The 21,201-nt window shown below is 55.6% G+C and overlaps 2 protein-coding genes across 4 annotated transcripts in view; both read right to left on the reverse strand.

Moving 5' to 3' along the window:
* Window positions 1–6,479: 6,479 nt before the first annotated feature.
* Window positions 6,480–11,470, reverse strand: CHMP6 (charged multivesicular body protein 6). Its single transcript, XM_051635185.1, has 8 exons — window positions 11,362–11,470; window positions 10,943–11,052; window positions 10,316–10,403; window positions 9,649–9,735; window positions 9,475–9,540; window positions 9,175–9,255; window positions 8,335–8,389; window positions 6,480–6,809 (listed from the first exon to the last, which is right to left on the reverse strand). The coding sequence occupies exons 1-8, from the start codon at window positions 11,422–11,424 to the stop codon at window positions 6,757–6,759; spliced, it is 603 nt and encodes a 200-aa protein (XP_051491145.1). The 5' UTR covers window positions 11,425–11,470; the 3' UTR covers window positions 6,480–6,756.
* A 561-nt stretch (window positions 11,471–12,031) lies between these two features.
* The window catches only part of RPTOR (regulatory associated protein of MTOR complex 1), a 127,721-nt gene continuing 118,551 nt past the window's right edge, over window positions 12,032–21,201 (reverse strand). For all 3 annotated transcript variants that reach the window (XM_051635129.1, XM_051635128.1, XM_051635127.1), the window contains 6 exons: window positions 21,091–21,197; window positions 18,997–19,124; window positions 18,828–18,914; window positions 16,638–16,754; window positions 15,948–16,077; window positions 12,032–14,527 (listed from right to left, as the gene is read on the reverse strand). In XM_051635129.1, the coding sequence (XP_051491089.1) occupies window positions 14,459–14,527; window positions 15,948–16,077; window positions 16,638–16,754; window positions 18,828–18,914; window positions 18,997–19,124; window positions 21,091–21,197 (638 nt within the window). In that variant the 3' untranslated portion in view covers window positions 12,032–14,458. The remainder of the gene's footprint in view (window positions 14,528–15,947; window positions 16,078–16,637; window positions 16,755–18,827; window positions 18,915–18,996; window positions 19,125–21,090; window positions 21,198–21,201) is intronic.

The following is a 21,201-nucleotide window of genomic DNA, read 5'->3' on the forward strand; positions in this document are numbered from 1 at the left end:
AGCAGCTCTCCCTCTGTTGCTCTCTGCAGTGCAGCAGGGGCCCTGCTGGCAGGAGGGCTGGTGCTGGGCTGAGCTGGTGTCACGACACGGCTCTGCCACCCCCGCCACACGGAGCCTGGGACAGGCGCTGCAGCCGGGCTTGGGTCTCAACACTCGGGTCACTCATGGCAATAAAATAAGTGGTGGCCCCGGGGAGGGAGCATGGGAGGGTGGGGAGAGAGGTGCTGGCAGAGCTGGTGCATCTGCAGGGATGGACCCCCAGACCCCCGTGCTCCCTCCCCCGCACCCCCCCTCCCCCCCCCCCCAAGGAGCAGGATGCCAAAGGCAGAGCTCTGTTGGTCACTGTCGGGGGGGGCTCCTGCTGCCCTCGTCAAAGCTGGAGCCTCCTGGTGTGGTTCAAATACAGCTGGAGCACAGACTTGGCAGCCCCCGGCTCCCACCTCCTGCCTGGAGGGCACAGGGACCTGTTCATGTGTCCCCTGCAGCCCCCCAGGTCCTGCAGTGACAGCTGCGGGAACGACACGGGCACCCCAGGGCAGCCCCGGGACGCCCTGGCAGGGGTGACCCAGACCGGGCTTGTCCAGGAGCGCGATGGAGCCAGCGCGGCGGAGCCTGAGCTCTCCCGGGGAGCGAGCGCAGGGAGGAGCCGAAATGACGGAGGAAACGGGGAGTGGGTGGGAGAACAAAGCGCTGCGGATGCCGAGAGCTGTGATGGGGCCTGGGAAGATGGAGGGAGCAGAAGCACGGAGTGGGGTGGGGGAGGCGAGGAGAGGAAGGGGCGGCGGGAACGGAGCGGGGCGGGCACCGGTTGCAGGACACCCAGACTGATCCCTGGCTGTGCTTCCATTCACGGGGAAGGGAAAAATCTCTGCTCCAAAGCAAACAGCAAAGCCAAGCTCTGCTGAGCAGGCAGGGGAGCACGGGGGGTGTGCACTGGAGGAGCCCCGAAATGCGCTGGGCTGGGCGAGACCCCCCCCCAGCAGCCCCCAGCCCCGCTCGCTCCTCCTCGGCCCCAGCGCCCGCTTGAGGAGTGAGTAATGCTGAATTACCCACCGCTAAGGAGGTCTCTGGGGATACTTCTGAATGGCAGGAATAGTTTATGTGATTTGCATAATTGGCATGATGGGATTTTGCGTCACGTTGCTGAGCGCAGAGAAGTGTTCGTGGCCGTGGCACCAGCTGCTGCCCCAGGGGCACCGGGGACCTTGGGGTGCTGCGGGGACCTGGGGGTGCTGCCTCCCACCCTACTCTGCCCAGTCCCTGCCCAGCCTCTGCCTGAGAAGGAGCAACTACTCTCAGCAGGGTGGCTCACAGAGAGGAAGCTGACAGCACAGGGTCAGGCCCCCTTGTGTCCCCCACCCAGGGTCACCTTTTCCACCAAGCTGAGACCCACCATCACCCTGAGTCATGTTGTCTTGTTCAACGGGCTTGGCCAGGCTGAGACAGCCCTGACCAGGTCCCAAGCACTGCTTCTCTGGGTTGGAGCATCAAATTCCCATTCCAAGGCCACCTGGGTCCCTGCACGACATCTCCAGCTTCTCTGCAGGATATGCCTTGTTTCCTCCTTTCTGAAAGGTGCAGCCCTGGGTCTGGTCTCCACTCATTTCTTCCTCTTGCTCATCAACTGTGACTCCTTGCAGCCCTGGGTACAACCTGGCAGCATCCATCCTGCGGTTCCAGCTGGGAACTGGTGCCCAGAGCAGCTGGTACCACGGCAAGGTGACAGCCACAGGCCGTGGTTGTGGCCCTGCAGGGACACCCTGCACGTGGCTTCTCCTGCGACTCGAGGAGCCACGTCCCACTGCAGGGCAAGGGAACCAGCCCAGGCCTGGGGGACAAAGCAGAGCAGGGTGACCCCCCCTTTCCCATTGCTCCTTCCACTGTGGGTCTGGCTTCCCCCAGAAGGTGAAATCCTGGCTCTCCCACGTCAGAGCAGCCCCTGCTGCAGGATTCCAGCTGCTGCCAAGCACCACCGTCCACCGGCAGCTCCCGTCTGGCACCAAGAGCCGGCAAAGGTCACATTCCCCAGCCCAGCCGCGCAGCTCTCTAACAAATCTGCTTTGTTCCCATCCCTGCTCTAATTAGGAAATTGAGCTGATTCTACACCCGCCCCCCCCCTCCCCCCACAGTTGAACTATCACAACTCACGCTTGTTCTCTGCCAAAGCCTCTTCCATCTCGGCGCTGGTGACTCAGCGTGACACCAGGCCACTTAAAACATGTGAACAGGGAAAGGAAGGAGCCAGGGGCTCGTTCCCCGCGGTGCTGAGCGTGCAGCCCGGGGGGCGGGGGGTCTGCTGTGGGAGGCTTTGGGTACAGAACAAACCACCGCCCCCCCGGGTGCCACTCCCGGTGCAGGCAGCCCCCAGCCCCCAGGTGCCGGTCCAATCCCAAGCACAGCAGCTGCCCCCTGGATTTTCAGCTCACCTTTTTGGTGTGATGTGTTGTTTTGTTGTTTTGGTTTGTTGTTTTTTTTTTCCCCGGGTGCTTCAGGAAGCCTTTGAGGCAGGGAGGTGTGCAGTGTGCGGGGGGTGCAGGCAGCCTCCCCAGCTCCCCGGGCAGCGCTGCCATCCAGCTGTGTTGGCATAGAAACTGCCAGGGCTCTGCCAGCCCCCCCGGCTCACGCAATTCCATCAAAGTGCGGGTGGAAGCGCCGCTGCGGCGGAGCCGGGACGGGGGGGCAGCTCCCGGGCCTTGGGGCAGCCTTTGCCCCAAACCAGCTCCTGCAGACAAGGTGCAGAGCACGTCGGGGGGGTTGCAGAGCAAGGGACAAAGCCCCAGCGAACCAACAGCCCCTGCTCAGCCGCTCCGCTGCCTCCTGGACAACGTGGAATAATCTATTTAAAGGCACCGCTGCTTGCATAACGCCGGCGGTCATTCCCTCTGCCCCGCAGCCTCGGGCCTCATTCCCAGGGGTGTTTGCAGGAGGAGGGTCCATGCGGGCAGTGGTTCCAGCACACGGGGTGAGGGGTCCCCCAGGACATGGACCTTCTCTGTGGAGGAGGGCAGGGAAACAGCAGCTCCATCTCCCGGGGGAGCTTCTCCCTCCTCCCAGCTGCTGCCTCCTGCACCAGGCAGTGATCCCACAGGTCACGTTGAGTGCCACGGTGGCTGGATCCAGCACCGAGTGGCACGTTGGGAATGGCACCGAGATGCTCTGGAAGAGGTGACAAATCACGTGCTCCTGGAACTGTTAAGGGACTGAAATCCATGGTCCCTTTCACGTGTGCTGTCTGTCCCGGTGCTGGTGGGGTGGCCCGAGCCGCTCCAGTGCCTCCCACGAGGAGCCAGGCCCGTGGGCTCCAGGCGCTGCGTGGGGTGGCAGAGGCAGCACATGAGGTTGCTTGTTCTCCCCAAGGTTTAATTAGCAACAAGCAATGTTGTCTCAACGACTTTCTTCGAGGGAGGACACTCCTCTATTTAATGAAACATCTGGCCAACTAAAACACAGCTGGAAGAGCTCTGAGCTCAGCTCCCCGGGGGTGCCAGCTCCTCCCCTGCTGCCACCACTCAGCAGGGACAGGGAGTAACCATTGAACATGGCACAGCTGCTTTCCCAGGGACACGGGAACCCCCATGGCAGGGACAGGATGGGGGAGCTGAGCTCAGGGTCCTGTGGGCCCAGGCAGGAGAGACCCACAGGGATCCCACTGCTTCCAGCAGCAGAACTGACGTAAACCCAAAATAATCAGGAATTAGCTGGTGACAAAGCACCAGCTGGTGGTTCAGTCACCCCAGGCGATGGTCACACGGTGGGGGGAGGGTCCTGTGGTGGCTCTTGGGGCAGTTGGACAACCCCACTACGATGGAAGCAGAAAATCCTGCCAAGGAAGGGGAGTAGGACCCAGCTGGGGCAGGACAATGCTGTGAGGCACAGCCACACACTCCCCAGCACAGGGTCCAGCCCAGGCCCTTCCCTGCTCCACTTGACAGCAATTCCAGCATTGATGCAAAAAACCCACTCCACTCCAGTTCAGCTTCATTGCAAACCCAGGGGCAGGAGGGCTGCATTCCCAAACATCCCCCTCCCCACTCTGGGATCCAGCCCATCACTCCTGCCTCCCAGGAGAGCCCTTTTTCCCTGGAAGATGCTTCTCCAGGTAGCCCCAAGGACACCTGCCCTGCTCCTGCCCTGCAGGTGACAAGGGCCAGCACAGGCAGGGGCTGCTTTGCTCTTCTACCAACACCACATCTCAGCTCTCTCAAACACCCCTCCTGCTCCCCCACTTCCAGACGAGCTTTCCCAGGCCATCCAGGCAAACAGGGTTGTTTTTCTGTTACACATGGAGCCTGTTCTGAAATTTCCTGCCCACATCTCTCCCAGGAGCAGGGAGTAAGGAGGAAGGCAACTCCTGCTCATCCAAAACATTGACTGTGAAAACACAAGGTTGGCAGAGGACTCGGTGAAACCATCAGCAATGGTTTATTGTTACAGCACAGAGGTCACACAGCACTCGGGGCTCTTCCTCCCAAGGAGACACAGCACAATCTGTTTGGTGCAGGGACTGGAAGAGGAAGCTGTTGGCAATCTGCTCCCAACTTTCCTGTTAGCTCAGTAAGCCGCCTCTTTTCTGTACTAAGAAACACAAAGAGCTGCCTTAACCCCTTCAGCACGAGCCCCCCTCCCGCAGCTTCCCCCGGGGGTGGTGGGCTCATGTCTCTGCTGCTGCCAGACACTGATGAGAAAGAAAACCAGAGCAGAGGGCCCGTGGTGCTCCCTCTCATCCCCCCTGCTGTGCCCACCCCTGTGGAACAGGGTTGACTCCAAGAGCTGTGCTCCCAGGAAAGGTCCCTTCCAGAGCTGACTGGGCCAGTCCAGCACTCACCCCTGTAAACTATAAATGAAAGAGGGCAGAACCGGAGGTGGCAGCAGCCTGAGGGTGCCCTGGAGGAAAAGCCTGGCACGGAAACGCTGGGGACACGGCGCTGCTGGTGGGGACGAGGCTCCCTCTGGTGGGACGAGGCTGCACTGCAGGGCCAGGGTGGGAACCGAGCAGAGCAGCAGCCTCGCCTGGAGAGACCAAATCCCTGGAGCACACAAGAGGAACCAGCCTGGGGAGGTGGGTGAAGGGTCCGGCTGTTCCAAACACTGGCTGGTGTCACGGCACATTCCGCATGGCACAGGGAGCAGCTCAGACCTGCTCTGCCAACGGCCAAGAACAGTTTGTTTGCTAAAGCTGCACTGGTTGGCAAACACGGGGCCAAGGCTTGTGGGACCCTGGCTTGGTTGTGAAACATTAATTAAGACAGTGCAGTGGAACTGAAACTACAGCAACTCCAAAGTGCCTGGAGCACTGGGCCCCTGACAGGGGGACGAGGATGTCCCAGCCAGTCTTTGGAACACAGCAAATGGAGAGGACACGGAAAGCATGACTCAAATCCAGAGCTGCTGCCGGCCCATCCCCACAGGCTGGAGAGCAGCAGACTTCTGGGATGATTTGTTATTGTCTAGCACCAAATCACACAACCCCAAAGGCAGTTGCTAAAAGTCGCCAAGGACCCTCTGCATCCTTCTGCTGTTGCAGAAAGAGAACTTAAGGGTTGTGGTTTCAAGAACATAATAAATAAAGAACTGCAGTGTCCTGAAGAGCATCTGCAAGCTGGCAAACAGGCTTGTTCCCAAGAACAGCTGAATCTGCTGGCTGGGCAGGCAGAGTCCCAGAGACTCCACCATCCGTGCCAACCTGCCCGCCCCTACACCAGGCAAGCACTGGACTGTCCTCAGAAGGGACTGGTGTCCCCTCCAACTAACCACTGAGCAGAGTCTTCGGAGTGTTGATCTGAGAAGCTTCATGCCTCACACGTGGTACAGAACGAGCCCCACATCTGCCACAACCTGACAAGGAAACATCCAGCAGGAGCTGGTGCCCGGGAGCAGGATCGATCTTGGCCCATCTGGACGCTGCGAAGGTGAACTCCAACGATGGTGCAGACAAAACAAGGGATGACTCCTGGCTTGTATCGTGCAGAAGACTCCTTGCTGTAATTTGAAGAGGCTCATCAGATTCCTGTCACCCTGGGTGTCACTCAGCACCACGGGCCACCCTCCAGAGGCAGTGGGAGCTGGGTGTCCATTCCCGTCTGCTGCTGGCTCCGAGGCTCTTCCCCTGGCACAGGAGATCCGGCACCACCGACCTTTGCTCAGCTGAAACACCCTCCCCTGTCAGCTGGTTTTACACCAGACAGCCCGGTTCCTGACCTCCCTGCCCCCCCTGCCCCTTGGCAGCCACGCATGTGCTGGGGGTGATTTACAGCAGGACAAGAGACATGGGCAGCCCTTCCACAAACAATCCCAAGAGGAAAAGCAAAGGGATGGAGCAGAGCGCAGACACCAGCGTGGTCCGGGGGGTCCCGAGGGCAGGGGCTCCTCCTCACCCAGCCTTGTGCCCAGGGCAGCAGATTTAATCACACAGTCACTCCGAGGTGGAACTTCCTGGGGCCTCAGGCTGAGTCACCACTGACATCAAACCCTGGGAGAGCTTTTGGCTTCAGAAGTTTGAGAGTTGTTGTTTAATCCCGAGACAGCGCAGCTGAGTGAGTTCAGAATTTAAGTTACAAAAAAAAGAAAGCACTAGAAAATAATCTTGATACAAGAGCCATAATCAGCTGAGGTTCCCCACCCTGCACAGGGAATCCTGCTCCGCAATCCGCCCAGCACAGCTGGGGTGCTGCCAAGGCATTGCTTGTTCCCAGCACACACTGGGATGGCAAACTGTCCTGGGTGAAAGTTACGTGGGGGAATCCCCAGAAGTGGGAGTTAGGATGCTGCCACCAGCTCTGGTTTTGGCCTGTTCTTGACGGGCGACGCTTCTGTGGAAGAAAAAGAAACTTGTTAAAGGAACAGAGAAGGGAAATGATCCCCAGTCACCTCCTGCAGAAGAACTAGGACTCATATTCCATTCCCCCCTAGAGCAACAAATGCTTGCACAGCACCTGAACCAATACAAGTTTCTTGTAAGTGATTCCCTAGACCCAAAATGCCCCTTTCCACGGCACTTGAAGAATCCAAACAGTTTCAGGATGTGCCCAACAGAACTTCAGTAGCCACCACCAGCCCAGTGCCACAGACTGAGGGCAGCAGCAGGACAAGCTTTTCTCCTCACCCCTTTGGTCTGACAACAAGAATCTAAATTAGGAGCAGTCAGTGCAGGCAGCAAGGGCAGCTTGTATTTTGCTTGGCCATCCTGCTGCCAGTGACAGAGATGACACCTGATCCATGTTTACTACTAAGTAAGCACTGAAGAGAAACCAGCCACCCCAGATTTCTCCTGGGCAGATTCCACACAGGGGAAATGGCTTCTTGCAGCTCCTGGTTTTCACCAGCAGGTAAGTCCTGCACCAAAGGTGCAGTGTCCTGCTGTCCCAGCAGACAGACTCATCACCAGTTTGTCTTTTGGCATCCAGCTCTGGCTCCACCTTCAGCTCTTCAGCACAGACACCCATAACACTCTGTGAAGTCTCCTTCCCCAACAGGCCAACACCTGCAGGTGTCCAGACAATGTGTAGATGTGGCACTTCTGGACATGGTTGAGTGGGCATGGTGATGCTGGGTTTATGGTTGATGATCTTAGAGGTCCCTTCCAACCTTAATCATTCCATGATTCCAACAGTGCCCATCTGATCACCCTGCCTCATGAGCTCTCTCCCACTGACCTCTTGGCACTCAGCTGCACAGATCCTGCTGCTGGGGTTTTGGAGAGCTCAGCAGCAGATACACACCCAGCATCAGCTGTGTAGAGCTCATACCCCCACAGTCCTGGAACTGTGGGACTCCAGGGATCCTCATCCAGCTGGATCAAAATTCCTGCTGTTACCTGGAGTCAGGGCACAAGAGCCACGGGTGCTCCTGAACCCCAGTGGAACCTGGTTCTGTGCAGCCAGTGCCAGGCCCTGTGGTCACAGGCAACTGTTCCTGTGCAGCAGCACCTTGGGATGGGATGGAGGGAACAGTGAGAAACCTTTGCCTGGTTTCAGCAGAAAGACAAGGAAGGAGCTTCTTGTGGGGCTTCCCAGAGGAGAACACACTGGGTGTTCTGAGGGGAGCAGCAGTCTCACAGCAGGTGTCACAAACAGGAGCTCTTCTAGAGGAGCAACCAGATGCTGAGTGAACAAAGAGCCTGGACCCTCAGGCCCTCTTATAGTAAGAGGTCAGCTGGACTTGTCAGAGCCAGGCAGGAGAAGCTTGCACAGCCCAGATCAACAAGGCTCCAAACCAGAACCTTTATGTCCTTTCACACTTGCTAGGACAAGCCTTACATCAGGAGAGGGCTCAGCCCCCTGCACAGACCTGAGCAGAAAGATGAGACACCAAAGCTGCAGAGCACATCAAGCCTACCTGGGATCTTCTCTGGGAGTGGCTCGGAAGGAACTTCTGGAAGCTCCATCTGTTCCTGCAAGAGCATTAAAGACAACACATGACACACACCTCACCCAGCAGGCTGTGTCACAGCCTCCTGCACCACAGGTCTGTGCAAAGACTGTCTGGGAACAGAGTAACAGCAGCAGAGGTTTCATGTACAAACTGACATCTGCCCCCACAGCTCCAGGAAGGGCTGTGGGCTTCAGGACTAGCCAGTCCATGAGCTCATGGCTTTTTTTCTAATTAGTAAATGACACTTCATAGGACCCCATGTAGCCATGAGTGTCCCCACATCAATGCTACCTGCTGCTTCTCTCCATCCCAGTTTCCACTGGCTGCACATTCCCTACAGTGGAGCCAAGTCCAGCCAGTGCTTGGAGGAGCCACCAGCACCACAGAGATGGGTGGAGATGACAACACACAGTGACTCGTGTGGCCTGAGCACAACCTTGGACAGTCAACACCTTCAGCTGGTGACATGGAACAGACACCCAGCAAAAACAGAGATCAGCACTGACAGGCAGCAAATAAAGCTCAACCCTTGGAAGCATCTTAGTTGTAAATGACCCCTCTGTGTGTGGCCATTACTTTTATCTTTGATGGCACAATAACTGGGCACAAACAGGTGCAATTGGGATCCCTGGCAGAGTAAGATCATATCACGGAATGGTTTGGGTTGGGAGGGACCTTAAAGATCATCTAGATCCAACCCTCCTGCTGGGCAGGTGAGGGGAAAGGTGCTTTCTCCCCCATTACAAACCCCTTCCTTGAAAATGTGGATTAAAAGTAATTACAAGAACATTAGTTTAGTCCTACCTGAGTAATAGCATTTAATTCCTCTAGAATGGCATCTTCATCCTCCTCAGTCAGACTGCCAGCCAGGATCTCATCTATTTGCTAGGGAAGAGAGGAGGAGACACATTCCAGTCAAGACAGGTGTAGCAGGAGCAGCTCCAAGCCTTGCAGGACAGGAGAGCAGTGTAACCAGGGCTGAGGGGGCACTTGGAAACTATCAAAGCTGATTTTTCTGCAGGCAACTGAGGTTTAATTCCCAACTGATTGACTCTAAAGCCAGGCTGGGAACAGGGTGCAGAGCCCCTCACACACAGCACATACCCTCTGGTACTCCACAGCATCCTGGGTTTCACCTATTATTCTTTCTACTTCTTCTATTGACATAACCTGAAGAAAAGAACCAAAGACCCAGTGTGAGTGAGGCTGGGGGGGGGAGACAGCTTCAAACACCCAGACTCTGCCAGGCAGGAGCTCAGCTGACCTGGCCACACGTACCTGGTGCATTTTGTGCAGACATTCATTGCCTATTTTCAGACCCTCAATGACTTTCATTTCAATCTGGGTGAATTCAATGTCCTGGACCTGAAAGAGGATGGAGAAGGGGTTACACAGGCTGTGACACTCCCAGTGTTGGACAGATACAGACTGCCAAGATCCCCAGAGAAACCGTCTGGAGAAACCAGTCACAGGTTCTTTCTCTAGTCAACAGGGGATTAAACTACACCAGTAGTAAGAAACATGCACACAAAGAGCCTCAGGCAGCTGCAAAAGCAAATCCTGCAGCCCTTCAGCTGATGTTCTAGCTGGCAGCCTAAGCTGAGGCTGGAGTTTCCACGGCCACCCCAGAACAAACAAGCCCATTTCAGAAATCAAGGCACTGAGGCAAAGCCCAGCAAGTTTCTCCTGCAGCTGCTCAGTGACTGAAGTTTTATGAATGTACAAACCACGTATTTAACTTGCGACCTGCCCCACAGACTCCAACCACTCACCACCTGGTTCTCTGGGGAGGAGCCAGGGCACGTGTCTGATACCAGGGACATTTGGCCTAAACCCCTGTTGGGGCTTGACAGCTGAACTGCAATTCCAATCAGAAGGAGCTCCCAGCCCAGGAAAGCAGAGCCCTCCCCAGCACCCCCAGGGGCAGCCCCTGGTCCCTGCTCACCATCCGCTCCAAGTTGCTGATTTGGTTTTCTGTCTTATCCAGAAGTTGCTCCTGGTAACGCTTCTTCTTCAGCAGGAGCAGGGCTTTCCTGAGGGAAAACAGAAGGGGGACAGCTCAGCACATCACAGCAGGGGAAGCACATCAGCCCACGACAGCCCCCTGAAAGCTGAATTTGTTGATTGCTGCTTCTAAAAGAGGAAAGAGCAGGTGCAAATTAAAAGGCAACTCTGAACTGCTCCTGTGAAGAAGGATGAGCAATCAATAACGAGCAATTAATAACGTGACCCCCGTTCTGAAGCCCCGTTTTCACACCAGCCCTGGTTGCAAGTACAAAACTTCCAACGTCCTCTCTGAAAGAACCACCCGTCACCTGCAGCTCAGCAGCCCCTCCCGCCGCGCCTTTCCCTTCCCGGGACACTCACCCCGTGTTTTGCCCCGACGGGCCCCGGAGCTGCCCAGCCCCGCACACCCCCAGCCCCGCACCCCCAGCCCCGCACCCCCCCCAGCCCCGCACTCCCAGCCCCGCACCCCCAGCCCCGCACCCCGCAGCCCCGCACCCCTCCCAGCCCCGCACCCCCCCCCGCCCCGCACCCCCAGCCCCGCACGCCCAGCGCTGCCCCCACTCACTCCTTCCTCCCGTCCCGCAGCAGCTGCCGGGCCAGCGCCCGCTCCCGCTCCAGGTTCAGGCTGACCCGCTTCTGGTACTGCCGCAGCTTGTCCCGCTGCTGCTTCAGTTGCTGCGGGCAGGGCCGGGCGGACCCGCGCTCAGACGGACGGGCCGGGCCAGGCCCGGGCAGCCCCGGCCGGCACACGGGCCCGGCCACCGGCAGCCCGAGCCCCGGGAGCCCCGCGGAGCCCCGCGGCTCCCCCCTCCCCCCTCAGCCGCCCGGGGACCCGCCAGACCCCCCCCCCAGCCCCGGGGGGCCCGGCAGGGCGGCGGCCGGCCCGGGGACAGCGGCCGGGCCCGGGAAAGGCGCCTGCCCCTCGGCCGCAGCCCGGCCCGCAGCGCGGCGGGCCCCCCCGCCCCGCGGCCCGGCCGCGCTCACCAGCACCGCCCGGTCCTGCTCCGTGATGCGGCTCCGCCGCTTCCGCCCGAACAGGTTCCCCATCGCCGCTCCGGCCCGGCCCGGCCCGCCCCGACGGCGGCCGCGCAGGGCCCGGCCCCGCAGAGCGCGAAGGCGAGAGCGGAGCCAGGGCGGGAACGGCCGCTGGGGGGCGCGATGGGGCGCGGGAGCGGGCGGGGGTCGGGGGGGGGCGCCTAGGGGAGGGATGTGCAGAGGAGGGGGGGGTGTAGGGCATGGGGGGTGTAGGGCATGGGGGGTGTAGGGGATGGGGGGGTATAGGGGATGAGGGCTGTAAGGAACAGGGGTAGAGGATGCTATGGAGAGGCCCAGGGGCTGGGAGCTCTGGGGCAGAGGATGGGGCCGGGGGCACTGCAGGAGACTGACGGGGCAGGGGCAGCTGCAGGGCTGAGGGGCAGTCAGGGAGACCCTGTCCCCACCTGCCCCCAGAGGGCCCCGGCCCCGTGTCCCCACATCCCCGCACAGGGCAGGCTGTGGGTTTGGGGCCACAAGATGCTTCCCCCTGGGATCCCCACGTGTCACCAGCCCCTTTGCTGCAGGAAAACTGCCCCCCTCACCCCCTGCCCCCCACATGTAACCACAGCTGTGCCCCCTCCCCACTTCTGCCCCAGGAAACGACCCTCAGACCAGAAAGTGTTTCTGCATTTATTTTTTATTAACCATTTATTTGTTTGTAATTGTTTTACTCTCACATTACAATTGTGTGGGTTTCTTATAATTTTTTTTAATTTTTTTTTTTTACTTTTGTAAAATAAATAGAGATAAGTGAACTTTTTTAGGTAGGATGCTCTCCCGATCCTTGGTTAAACTTCATGATTGAATCTCTGCATCAGACCTGTGCAAACACAGCCCCACACATGCTCAGATGAAAGCTCAACAGGCCACATTCATTAAAAACCCCTCCTGGCCGAGGGGCACCAGAGCAGCAGTTTCCCACCATGCACCTTCGCCCTCTGCCAGGCATTCCTGGTTCCTTTCATGAAGACACTGATAGAAGTTAAAAATCTGTGGTTTTTTTAAGCTGTGTGTGTTAATGGGTTACGTGCAGATCCCAAGCTCTGGCCCCACGCTGGCCAGCACAGCCACGAGACATCATGGGCTGCTGGGATGGAGGCTGGGGCAGCACTGGAGCAGGCTGGGAAGAGGCACAGCTCTGTTAGACCATAATTAAACTTTTGGTAATTCAAAAGTGGACTTTTAGGTAGTTTTTTCTGAAGTTTAAAGCCTTTGATTCATCATCCTGGGAAGAGGCCCTTGGCCTCCCTGGTACAGGGGGACAGGGACGGTGCTGGGGTGAGGACACAGCCCCCAGCCCGTGGTGTCTGCTCCACCCTGGCAGCTCCAGGACCCCTCACAGTCCAGATGGGTGTGTGGCACTTTGTGCCCAGGTCCCCTGTGGCAGCCCTGGGACAGGCAGCAGGGCCCCCTGTGCCCTGCACAGCCCCACAGACCAAGCTGACCCAGTGCAAGGAGCAGGGACAGGTCAGGGGCACAGGAGCCACCACACAGGGACAGAACATTTCTCACCCCTTCCCACATCAGTACTCCCTTCACCATCAGCCTCATCCCTGGCAGCCTGCTGGGAGCCTGCAGACCCCCCAAACCCTCAAAGGAAAACTGGGAACTCTGGGACTTGGCAGGTCAAGCTTTGTCACCGCAGTGATTTTTGCACAGAGCAAGTTCTGTTCCTGACCAGGTAGATCACACCTTGGCAGCACTTGAGAGAAACGTGCCCTTTGGCTGTGCCCACCCCTTCCCCACACCCATCTCCAGACCCACCATGGGTTTCAAGGGACAGAAACATTAATTATGCACATGTGGAAGGTGCAGAAGATGGAGCAGGCCAGGAAAAAGCTGTTTTCCTCAAAGCAGGATGGCCTGCTGTCTCCCCCTCTTTTAGTGATTCTCTTGTGCTCAGACCCTGTGTGGCGACGTGCCCAGTTCTGCAGGGACAGACAGACAAGCCATGGCCACACAGTATGTGCAGCTGCAAACACACCACAGCAAGTGTGCAAATCCTCCTGGCAATCAGCTTGCTGAATATTATTAGCACACTGGAGCCAGGCAGAAGCCTGTGGCTTGACCCTGGAGCCTCCCTCGCTGTCTGGGCAGAGCTCCCAGGCTTCAAACGTGGTTGTGGAGTTCACTGTGGGCACAAGGACAGTGACTGCAGCAGTGACAGTGACAGAAATACCCCAGACCTTGTCACCAGCACTGTGTGCTGGGGTGGAAAGTGGTTCCATGAGTGACTTGCTCCTGGCTCGTGGGGACATTAGAAATGTCCATTCTCTTTCTTCCCTCTTCTTCCTGGGTAGGGTGGCATCCTGCCCTGCTCCTGCCATCTCAAGCCCCTCTCCTGGGCATCCCTGCCTCTCCTTGCCACCACGCTGCCTGTGTCTCTGCTTCTGCTGGAGAGGACGCTGCAGAGAGGACAAAGTTCATGCAGAGACACTTTCCTGTAGCACCAGAGCATGTTCCTTGATTCTGCAGATGGGCAGCTCAGGTCTGGCTGCCCTGCTGGAGGAATGCTGGTCTGGCTCAGGGCTGGCAGCAGCTGGGGGGGTCCCACAGCCTGGTCAGATGCACGGAGCTGTAGGTGAGTCCTGACTTCAGTCCTTAAAGCAACTTCCATGCTTCAAGCAAGGTTTAAATGCTCCAGCAGACCAAAGAAAGTCTAAACCAGGAAGCCCTTTTTCAGGGGTATTGCCCCATTCAGTCCTGCCAAGCTCAGGAGCCGTGTTTCTAATAGAGAAGCCAACCACCAGAAACAAAAATAAAATGTTCCTTTTCTGTAGCTTTTAGAGGGTATAGCTGGGAAAAAAAACCCCACAAAACAAAACAAAAAACAAAACAACCAAGAAAGGAGATTGTCTCTTCCCCTCGTCAAAATGATCAGTAGCTGTGTTAGGAGAAAAAAAAAAAAAAGTTCAAGTTGGGGGTCGCAGCAGCAGCAGCCACACGAGACATTCAAGTCGATGGTTTCACTATGTACAGTGGGTGAGACACGGCCCTGCCCGCCGGGATCCCCTCCCGCCGGGATCCCCTCCCGCCGCTGCCGCCGTTATCTGATCCGCTTCTCCACCGAGTACACCGAGATGTAGTAGTCGTTGCTGCCGACGGCCAGGTGAGGCTGCGGGGAGAGAGGCAGGGAGCTCAGCGCCGGGCACGACCCGGGGGCGGCCCGCGCCTCCCGCAGGACCGCCCGAGGTGCGGGGAAGCTGCATCACCTGCCCCCGCAGCGATTCCTGCCGGAACCTGCCCCGTCCCGGCGAGAGATGTGCCCATTTCAGCCAGAGGGGAAAAATGATGGCAACTATTAGTTGCTAACTGCTGACATCATTTTTCCAAATGACTGCAAAGCTGCAGGTTCGGAGCAGTTCCCGGGGCTGGGCAGGAGCTGCTGCCGCTGCGGGGCCCCGGAGCCGCCCCTGCCATGGAGACCTGGGCTGGACCGGGCTCTGGTTGCTTCGTTAAAGAGCAGAACGTTTCAACTGATCTGTCCCCCAAACGGTAGGACAGCAAAACCACTCTTCAGCTTTTTGAACAATGGCTCTTGAGAACCCAGGAGATGAGCTCTCCTCTACCCCTGCGGCCACCAGGGTGCAAACTGCTCTTAAACCAGGCAGGAAAAGTGCCTCCCCAGCTCACACCCAGGGACAGCACGGCCCCCTCCCCTCTGCCAGGCTTCTTGTCACTCCTGCTGCTCCTCCCCACTATGTATCAAATATTTGTGTTCTGCTCTGCAGGTTTCTAAAATAACTCTTTGTCTAAATGCTTTCTTTACCCTCCTCCTGTTTTTCCTGTCCACGTTTCTCTCAGCCCTTTCTTCTTTTGTTCTCCTCCCTGGCTGAGCAGAAGCCCATCCTGCAGGTGGGCACCTCATGAAGCAGCACCCAGATGGTCTGCCTAACGACTCTGCAGAGCCACCTCAGCTCTGGCAGATTCTGAAATTTCCTTTTTACTCTGATTCATTCTAGACTTTCTCAGCCTTATGCCTTTCATTTTTGCGGCTCTCATTTTCCTGAGGTGCAGTTTTTCCACTGCACAGCATCAGGTCTTCCCAAAGCCTGACTGAAGGAGGCGTCAAAGCAGCCCCAGAGACACGAGGCTGATCCTCCTGTCTGCAAGAGAAGAGGCACGGAATAAATAAGCACATAAAATGTTGTGTTGGAAGTGAGAGACTGCACCTCTCCGGGCAGCTCCAGGCAAATTCACCTCAGCCAACTTCTGTGGCACCAACTAATCCAGGTTGCAGTCCCAGAGTAAAGGGAAGAAATGGGAACATGGTATTAAGTTGATCTGCAAGTGAAAAGAGCTCAGGTGTGGGGAGTTCTAGTCACAGGTGCACACCATAAACCAGCAGCACTGCCAGGGTGGTTGTCTGGAACAGCCCAGAGGACAAGCACCAAGGGCCTGGGCTGGCAGTCAGGCTCAAAGCGTCCTCAGAAAACCAGGCTGGAGCTGGAGGAGTCTCTGTGCCTGTCCTGCCTCCAGCACAGACACCACCTAAGAAACGCAAACTCCAAAATCCAACAGGAGAGAATACAGACCCAGTGTGGATGGAAAGCCAGGCAGCTGATGGCTCCAACTCTCTGTCCCATGAATCCATCGTAGTATTTGATATTGTTGATCAGCTCTCCATTTCCATTGTAGATTGCAGTGAACTGATTCATGGAGCCACTGGAATGGAGAGAAGATGGTGTCACTGCCAACACTGTGGTAACAGTGACAGTGTTGCCTACAGCTCCTTTCCAGCTCTGTTGACCTGAGCTGTTCATCAGACCAGTGTGGGATGAGTTCTGGTAAGTGGGGAGACTTACTTTAACTGTACCATGGCAACCTGAGCACAGAGATTCACAGACATGCTGGAACCACAAGCTCCCAGTCACACTGCAGGAGTGTGACAAGCACAGGAAGGGTTGATGCACACACACGAGCACATCCCTCAACAACCTCCAGGACACGTGGCTGTGGAGCAGCTGCTGGTCCCCACTGAGAGCCCAAAAATACAGAATCTGACTCTGGAAAGGGAATGTAGGACCATACCCCAGCACTGCAAGTGGCCAGTGCAGAGATTTCATTAATGCATGTGAGGGATAAAATTCTTGAGCTGCCAGCCTGGGGAAGAAGCTGCACTGTTTGTGTTAAAACAAACAAAACAACCCCCAGACCCCCACGAGTGATGTCTGCAGGGACAAACTGTCCTCTCCATCCACCCCAGGGATGAAACCAGAACTTACCATGCAAAGAGGTTGGCTTGTGGGTGAATGTCAAGGGCCGTCAGCCCTTTGACTATCTGCAGGACCTTCATGGACTCGGGCATCCGGGGGTCAAAGAACCGCACGTCCCCGTTGACGCTGCCAAGACAGGAGTGCCCTGAGGTCAGGCTGTGCCCCAAGGTCAGGCTGTGCCCCAAGGTCAGGCTGTGCCCCAAAGCCAGGCTGTGCCCCAAAGCAGAGCCCAGGGCACAGAGCCACCTGCTTTCCTGTGAGCTGGCACCTCCATCAGAAAATCAGGGCAGAGGAGACACGCAGCCTCGCCTCCCCTGGCAGTGCAGCTGAATTCCCACTGATGTCACCTCCATCTGGTATCATCCACAAGGCACCAGGAGCTCAGCCCCTGCCCACAGCAATGAGCCGTTACCGCTTCCATCGCCCACAGCTCACGGCCAAGCGCAAGTGCCTGCCCAGCTCAGTCACACCCAATACCCCAGGCTGCACGTCAGACCCCGGTTCCTTCTCCTTTTCCAGCAGGGAATTGTATTAGAATACTCCAACCAGATGGGACCTGCTGGTACCATCCACGATGCCAAATGTCTGGACGTGTCGGCCCCCCTGAGGACTTCACCAGGGGGACGGGGTGGGAAAGCAAGAGCGGCAGTGACCGAAGCTCTGCTTAGTGGATCAAGCACCTTAAGTCTCTTATTGAAACTAAATTAAAAAATCAACTCATCTGGTCTTATTCTGCTGGGTTTTGGCACCACAACTTCTAAAGTGTTTGGTTTCTTCCCAGGTTGCTGATGGGACACACTCGGGAATCACCCCCAGAGACAAGAACAAGGAAAGCACTGAGCAGCACGTTGCCTTTCCTTTCTTTACCTCTGGAATATCTAATACTGATCAAAAGGCTGTTACACAAGATCACTTGTATCATCACAAGAAGCTGCAACTCCAGCTGTCACATAATTAAAATTCAAGACAAATTAAAATTGAGATTGATTTAGATCCTACAGAGTAGATGGAAATATTATTTGAGAGAGATCAAATATGCAGTAAATTCATTTAAAGCTTTGAACCTTGGTAAGACTTGAAAATGGTTCTGAATGGATTGGAAGACCATGCAAAAGGTTTAAAGCTACACAGGAAAACACATCCCAGATGCAACAGAGTACTCTCAAGATTTTCAGGAAGTAGTTAGACCAAGACCTGCCTATGTCCTAACTGTTTTTTCTTGGACCTTGCTGTCAACTGAAGAAGAATGTGAACTGGGAGACACTGAGAGCAAGGTGGCTTGTCTCAGCAAACCCCGCTCCTTTGGGTTGGGACCAGACCTGTCTGTTGAAGTACAACCTTCTCTTGTACCTCTTAAATCCTGAGAGAAAGTACCACAAGCTGAGAAGGGCACTGAGGAGAGGGGGAAAAAGAGCCTTCAGAGCCAGGCTGGCCAAGCTTAAGAGGCCTGACCCCTGGGATTGTTGAAGGAGATTACAGAAAGGAAGATTAAAAACTCTAATATGTGAGCCCAACAAATCTGGCAGCTGCATCACATAATCCCCTTTCTGAAAATCTTAATACATTTTTGCTGGCCCACCCCCCCCTCCCCCGGAATGTTCTGAATCCCAGAAAATTGTGTTTTGTTTTCATTTTGTAATCAAGAAAAAGAGCCTCTTTGTGTGCAAACAGTGGCTTTGTGACAATAAATTATATTCTGCTGTTCTTTAATGGCCAAATAAGTATATGCTGCTCTCTCTGCAGAATTTACCAGGCAGCAGAAATGGATTTATGTGTAGAAAATTGCTAGACAGCAAAGTAATCCTGCACAGCAATATGCCTGACAGATGCAACACCAGCCTTCCTGCTTGTCTTCTCCCTCCAATGACCCCTTGGAGATGTTGGCAATAAAGAAGAACAGCCATAAGACACCATCCCCAGCCCAGCTCTCTGCTTCAACTCCATTCCTCCCTCACATGCCTCGTGACAGTGATTTCAGCACAGACGCCTTCTTGTTTACTCAAACCTCACTAACAGGCTTCCAAGGAAAGCTTCACATTTCTGCCTTCTCTCCACCAAGTCTGGAGCAGGAGTTAATGACACAAATGTCAAACTAAAGAGCTTTACCCTCTTAGCCCTTGAACTTCCAGAGGCAGATTCGGAACAGAAAATAACCTTGTGTTTAAGAGAAAACATCTCCCACAGTCACATCTCCCTTACCTGACGCTCATGATGTTGCCCTCGGGGTGTTTCTGCAGGTAAGCCTTCACCACCCAGGCCGTGTGCTCCCGGTAGGTCATGACACGGCTGAGGAACAAGGAGAGAAACATTTTGAAGGGGAGGAGGGAGCAGGAGGGTCCCAGCCAGCCGGGGAGGGACAGGCAGTTACCACTCGCTCAGCGCCATGCGCCGGTCGAAGACGCGGATGGAACCGTCCCCCAGCCCCGCCACGATCAGGGAGCGATGGGAATCACAGGAAAGGCTGGTCACACAGCTGTCTGCTCCGGTGGGGATGTCCTAGGGGGAGAGCACACAAAAGCCAACCTGAGACCACAATGTGTCTTTAAGGCACTAGAGTCAAGGTGCTAAACCAGACGGACCTCGTGTCCTCCTCCTCTTCCTTTCCCCAGCCTGTAAATCCATCCAACACTAAACCAGTTTCCAGCTGTGATGCTGCCTCAGTGTGAAGCTATTCCTCAGGAGCCAGGGACATGACCAGAAATAAGGGGTGGGAATCCTGGGGATAAGGGACATGGCTGATGCCCTGTGTTCAAGCCACAAGTGCCATAGATCAACCCAAAGAGCTGGAGGAACTCCAGCAAAAGCAGCTCTGGCAAATCACAGCTTCACAAAGCAGAAGGAAGACAAGGGCTGTCTGAGGAAGCAGGAGTTCATATCATTCTCTACTAAGAACATCTCATTAGTCAAAACAAATGGCCTGAGGAGTTATTTCTCCATAAACCATCTTTGTTGTGTACACGTTGTAAATGCCACTGGAGTGGCAGGAAGGACAGGATATATTTGGAGGAGAAGGGTCATGTGAGACAAACACACCTGTGGAGAGTGGAAGCTCATCATGGCCCAAATAAAACCACACACAAACCAAACTTACAGAACACTATAGGTAACAACACCCACAAAAAAAAGGTGCAAAGCTGCAAGGTATTAGTCCTTTTCATTCATCAAATCAAGACCCGAAGAAGTTCCAGGAAGTTATTTAAATGCCAGCCAGAGCTGTGCCACCATGGGGACACGGGACAAGCAGATCCAGGGCCTCTCATTAGAAGCCAGACACTGTGTGTATTAAAAAAAAACTGATGTGGAAGGAGGAGGCTGAAGCTGGCCAGGCCAGCTGTGCTGGGAGCACAGGGCCCCCCTATCCCTGCTGCTCTCCCACTTTTCCCTCGCTGTGACCAAAAGAATAGCTTGGAAAATGTCTGTGCCTGCTAGCAGGAAAAACATTTTCAACTGAAACAGGGAAAAGAAGCAGGATATCAGTCAGGAGGCAAGCAGGCAATGCATTAGCTGATTTCACACCTCAGTCCTGTTCCTGGCTCCGTGCACATTCCCCTTTCCCAGCCACGACTCCCGGGCTCAGCCGAGCAAAGCTGGGGGGGCTGGAGGTGCTGGCCGGGGCTGCCCCCCCACATCCTGCCTTTGAAGCAGAAGTGAAAATAAAGCCCTTGCTTCTTCAGCTACATCCCCAGTGCTGCCAGAGGTTCACTCTCCATAGTCCAAAGAGTGGGAAGGCACCTTTATTCGCTGGGATGACAGAGCTCTGCTGCTCTTTGTGCTGAATTTCACTTTTCCAGTGTTACTGAGTCAGGCTGTTTCAATCACTTGAATTTCAACACAATCTTTGCAGTTAAAAGAGAAACAACCTGGTTGTAGACACTTTCAACACAATCATTAATCATCATAATTCAAAAGATTTTCAGCTCCTGAATTTTACTTTTGCCTAATGTACATAGAAAAAATAATATGTGAAAGTAATTAAGATTAACATAGGCTTAATGATCATGCATTGCAGGGTCAAAGTGTTGTAATTAACGTTCATCCAAAGTTAATTAATTTCTAGAAGCTTTGAAAACTAGTCTTCCTTTTTTCTTCAGCATGGTGACTCCATTCTCATGGACCAGCTGCTTCTGCCTCTCATTCCTGAGCAGCTTTTATTTGATGCCAACTGACACCCAGGCTTGCAGAGCCCTTCTCCATCACAGCTCTGCATCCCGGGACCCACCTGGGGATGTCCCAGCCTCCCCTTTCCCAGCCACTGCTGCACACTGCCTGGGAAGACCTGACCCCCTCACTAAGTGGGTGTGTATTTTTATTTATCTTGTCACGCTACCCTGAGGGCAGGAAGGTGAAGCTCCAGGCCCTGTCAGCTCTGCACAGGCCACACTCTGGCTGAGCACGGGGGAACTGGCTGCACAGGATGACTTCTGGGAGGGAAAGGGGGAAGGGACAGGCAGGCAGATCTTACCTGTACTTTCATTTCCCGGTCCGTGTCCCAGATCCGGATGATCCTCACATCTCCCGATGTCATCAGGAGCCCAGTTTCTTGTTCCCAGTCGACCACCATTCCTGCTCCTAG

The sequence above is a fragment of the Apus apus genome, chromosome 17 (assembly GCF_020740795.1).
Source record: "Apus apus isolate bApuApu2 chromosome 17, bApuApu2.pri.cur, whole genome shotgun sequence".
Taxonomy (NCBI): domain Eukaryota; kingdom Metazoa; phylum Chordata; class Aves; order Apodiformes; family Apodidae; genus Apus; species Apus apus.

Bases quoted from the DNA above. Each gene is read 5' to 3' on its own strand.
- CHMP6 (XM_051635185.1), bottom strand. From the start codon at position 11,424: ATGGGGAACCTGTTCGGGCGGAAGCGGCGGAGCCGCATCACGGAGCAG. The intron at 11,053-11,361 runs GTGAGCGCGGCC...CCCTGCCCGCAG, and splicing joins AGCAGGACCGGGCGGTGCTG to CAACTGAAGCAGCAGCGGGA. The intron at 8,390-9,174 runs GTAGGACTAAAC...ATGCTCTTGCAG, and splicing joins AATTAAATGCTATTACTCAG to GAACAGATGGAGCTTCCAGA.